Source organism: Colobus angolensis, unplaced genomic scaffold (genome assembly GCF_000951035.1).
Source record: "Colobus angolensis palliatus isolate OR3802 unplaced genomic scaffold, Cang.pa_1.0 Scaffold134, whole genome shotgun sequence".
In the NCBI taxonomy this organism is placed as follows: Eukaryota; Metazoa; Chordata; class Mammalia; order Primates; family Cercopithecidae; genus Colobus; species Colobus angolensis.
Genome location: NW_012114422.1, coordinates 2,499,143 through 2,503,536, shown reverse-complemented (window position 1 = coordinate 2,503,536; position 4,394 = coordinate 2,499,143). Strand labels below are relative to the sequence as shown.

The 4,394-nt window shown below is 43.8% G+C and overlaps 1 protein-coding gene across 2 annotated transcripts in view; it reads left to right on the top strand.

Annotated features, from left to right (window-relative positions):
* SERINC5 (serine incorporator 5) overlaps nucleotides 1-4,394 on the top strand; it is a 156,785-nt gene that overhangs the window by 87,200 nt on the left and 65,191 nt on the right. For both annotated transcript variants that reach the window (XM_011934331.1, XM_011934330.1), the window contains exons 3-5: nucleotides 263-441; nucleotides 914-996; nucleotides 3,165-3,258. In XM_011934331.1, the coding sequence (XP_011789721.1) occupies nucleotides 263-441; nucleotides 914-996; nucleotides 3,165-3,258 (356 nt within the window). The remainder of the gene's footprint in view (nucleotides 1-262; nucleotides 442-913; nucleotides 997-3,164; nucleotides 3,259-4,394) is intronic.

Here is a 4,394-nt window from a genome sequence, read left to right as displayed (position 1 = left end):
AATTTTTGTGAAATCTGATGTTGGCTTTTGGAACTCATTTGAGGCAAGTAAAGGCTGAATGTTACTTTATGATCACTGTATCTTTAAAAAAGATTCAGAGAAAATTAGAAAAATCTCTGTTTAGAAGATAGATTCTCAGTCTGTTTCTTTATGCACATGATCCATTTCCACAGTGGATGTTGTGGTCGGCTGTGTGAACACTCCATGACAGTCCCCCTCTCCCTCAGTTGTAACAGAAGACTTTTCTAAACTTTCTCCTCAGATTCCTTTTTTTGAAGATATGTGTAAAGGCATTAAAGCTGGTGACACCTGTGAGAAGCTGGTGGGATATTCTGCCGTGTATAGAGTCTGTTTTGGAATGGCTTGTTTCTTCTTTATCTTCTGTCTACTGACCTTGAAAATCAACAACAGCAAAAGTTGTAGAGCTCATATTCACAATGGGTAAGTATTTCAGTCTTCTTGGGGATTTCTTTCTCCTTTCTTACGTTCAGGACAGTATTCCAGGATCCCGTCTGTCCACCAGACACTGTGACTGGTAGTTGAAATTGTCGATTTAGGGGAAGGTGGAACTGATACGTACTCACATGATTGCCTGAAAGCTAGAATCTTATTTGTAACACCTGGTACCATGATGTGAAATTTACTCAAGAGTTTATTTCTTGTTCCAAGACCTTCCCCCAGGTCATTTCCACCCATGCAATAAAATGGTGTTTTGCACAATTGGAGGCTGCACTGAGTCTAATTATGGGAAAAAGCATTCTTCAAGTCACCTAATTACTTTCCCTCGATTAGGAGAGAACATTGGCCAATGGCAGAATCATGGATTGACATGCTTTACCTTCTAAGAGGTCCTTTGTCCTTGAATGTAACTTAAATACATTTCCTCTTTTTTTCCCCCCTTCCCCCCTTCTAGCTTTTGGTTCTTTAAACTTCTGCTGTTGGGAGCCATGTGCTCAGGAGCTTTCTTCATTCCAGATCAGGACACCTTTCTGAACGGTACTAATGGGGTATTTTGGGTACCTGTTTGTTTTGTTTTTACCCATTTTGTCAAATTGCTCAGAAGTGCAGTCCAAAGTACCTTTGATAGTTTGAATTAATGATTTTTCTTTTGGCTTCAAAAGAAATTCGTGACTTACCTGCCCATACTTTTTCTGCCATTGCCTATCTACCTCCCCTCTTCTCACTACCGCATGCCACTTCCAGGCAGGGTGTAAGAGGACTTTGGTACTCTGCTGGCCTGGGAGACCTTGTTCTTTCCAAGCACTGCACAGAAAACCCAGAAACAGGGAGCACAGGGCTGTCAACAGCTAAACGTCTGCTGCAGCGATAGTGGGACAGGAAAAGCGTCTTTCAGTCTGTTTTTAAACTTACCTTATGTCAAGCTCTGTAGCATTGAATTATATTCTTTATTGTTAGAACCTGCCTTAATTCATTAATATGAAGCCTTTAATCATAGCTGAAACAGGGGGCCCTTTTTCATATGAGCTGAGGAAAAAACCTGAATTTCAGTGGTTCAGAGCATTTTGTTCAAGCCAAATGGATTCACTTTCCTAAGTAAAGTATTAACATTTAGGCCAGATGTGGCAGCTCACACCCAGCACTTCGGGAGCCTGAGGCGGGTGGATCACTTGAGGCCAGGAATTCGAGACCAGCCTGGCCAACATGGTGAAACCTCATCTGTACTAAAAAATATAAAAATTAGCCGGGCATGGTGGTGTGTGCCTGGAATCCCGGCTACTCTGGAGGCTGAGACATGAGAATTGCTTGAACCTGGGAGGCAGAGGTTGCAGTGAGCCGAAATTGCACCAGTATACTCCAGCCTGGGCGACAGAGTGAGACTTTGTCTCAAAAACAAAACTAAACTAAACATTTAGATTGTGTCAGTTTATAAGGAACAGCCATAATCCTTCATATAGTTATGTATCAGGGCCTGGCTAGTTGTTTTTCATATACTCCCTAAGTCTTGCTTTTACCTAAAATACTGTTAAAAGTTTTAAAATTCTCTACAGAGATCCTTTTATATATTAGAAGGTATATTTGGAGAGAGAAGAGACCTAGAAACCCTCTGGTCTAGCTCAGTCTTTTTTTTTTTTTTTTTTTTTTGAGATGGAGTCTTGCTCTGTTGCCCAGGTTAGAGTGCAGTGGCGCGATCTCACCTCACTGCAGCCTCTGCCTCCTGGGTTCAAGCAGTTCTTCTGCCTCAGCCTCCCGAGTAGCTGGGACTATAGGCACGTACCACCACGCCTGGCTGATTTTTGTATTTTTAGTAGAGACGTGGTTTCACCATATTGGCCAGTCTGGTCTCAAACTCCTGACCTTGTGATGTGCCGCTGCACCCAGCCAAGCAAAGTCTTTTTTTTTTCCTTAGACCAAGTCTCACTCTGTCACCCAGGCTGAGTGCAGTGGTGCAATCTCAGCTCACTGCCACCTCCACCTCGCGGGTTCAAGCAATTCTCCTGCCTCAGCCTCCTGAGTAGGTGGGATTATAGGCACCAGCCAGTATGCCTGGCTAATTTTTTTTTTTTTTTTAGTTGAGTCGGGGTTTCACCATGTAGGGCAGGCTGGTTTCCAACTCCTGACCTCAAGTGATCCGCCTGCCTCAGCCTTCCAAAGTGCTAGGATTGCAGGCATGAGCCACCGTGCCCAGCCCCAGCTCAGTGATTTTTATAGACAAACTGGAACCCATGTGATGTGACTTATTCAAGGTTAAAAGATGGCCCTGCCATCTTTGTGGCAGAGCCAGAAGTCGAGCTGAGTCCTTGTCCGTCCCCTTTCTGAACCTTGTTTCCTTACTGGTCGTTGTTGACTTTGTACCCAATAAAATTTGAACCTTTGATTTTTCTGGCAGTATGTGTTAGCTTTTAAGTTGTGGGGTACCCTGGCAGATGTAGTGTGGAGGATAAGCTTGGATATTTCAGGGTCAGACTGCCTGTGTTCAGATCCCAGCTATACCATTTATTGACAGAGATGTTGTCAACCTACATAGATTCTCAATTTTTCTCTTCCATAAAGTGAGTGAAACTTGTAATAACATATGTTTTATGGTCGTGTGGGAATTGAATGTGTTAGGTACACTTAACTAGTAAAACTTAGCTGTGGTCATTCTCTTTTGAGCGAAATACAACGAAAGGTTGCCTCATTGTGTTCTTCATGGTCTTTTGCAGCCTGGCGCTATGTGGGAGCCGTCGGAGGCTTCCTCTTCATAGGCATCCAGCTCCTCCTGCTCGTGGAGTTTGCACATAAGTGGAACAAGAACTGGTGTGTGCCTTTATGGAAAGCTTCCCATTGACTCACAGAAACTGCCCAGTTTTGATAAAGGCTGTACTCAGTTGCATTGCTAGGGATTTGCAGTTTTGTTTCTCTTTATACCTACTTTTTTGTACCTCTTCATTTCTCCTCTCCTTCATTTACTTCTCACTTTTTGACCCCCTGCCCCTACTCCCTTGTTTGGGCTCTAAGTCAACCAGTGGTGTGAATTAGCCACACTCAATCCCCTGCTCATACCTGTCAGTCTCTGGTTTTGAGGGTGGCTAAAAAATTGGATAGGCTTCATCTTAGCCTCCCATCCTCATGAAATTAAAAGTAAAATTAAAAAGTGAACACAAAACTCAAACTTTGGAGCTGGAGATTCATCTTCTGCAGACTATGAGATAGAATAGTTCCCTCCTTTAAAAAAATTTTTGGGTCAGGCATAGTGGCTCAAGCCTGTAATTCCAGCACTTTGGGAGGCCAAGATGGGAGGATTACTTGAGCCCAGGAGTTTGAGACCAGCCCGGGCACCATACTAAGACCTTGTCTCTATAAAAAATTAGCCGGGCATGGTGCAACATGCCTATAGTCCCTGCTACATGGGAGGCGGAGGTGGGAGGATCGCTTGAGCCTGGTAGGTCAAGGCTTTGGTGAGCTGAGTTCACACCACTACAGTCCACCCTGAGTAACAGAGCAAGACCCTGTCTCAACAAAAAAGATTTTTTAAATTTCTTTTCAACTTCCCAAGAGGGGAAAAAGGACTCCTTCATTAGGAAGATATGTTGTGCTACCTTAGAAAACCATCCTGTCTTTGAAGAAGGTAGACACTTTCTAAGTGCCTTGGAAGTTGAGTTCATATCCTGGGTCAAGTGGGAGATGCCCAGCTATTAATAGCTACTTTTATTTCTTGCTAAGCCACACTGAGAAAATGACAACCCTTGAGTTCTAAGACCTAATTGACCCTCTTTGTGATTCTGGACAAAGCACTTAGCTGCTTTCTGCCTACCTTTTTTTTTTTTTTGGGACGGAGTTTCACTCTTGTTGCCCAGGCTGGAGTGCAATGGTGCGATCTCAGCTCACTGCAACCTCCGCCTCCTGGGTTCAAGCGATTCTCCTGCCTCAGCCTCCGAAGTAGCTGGGATTAC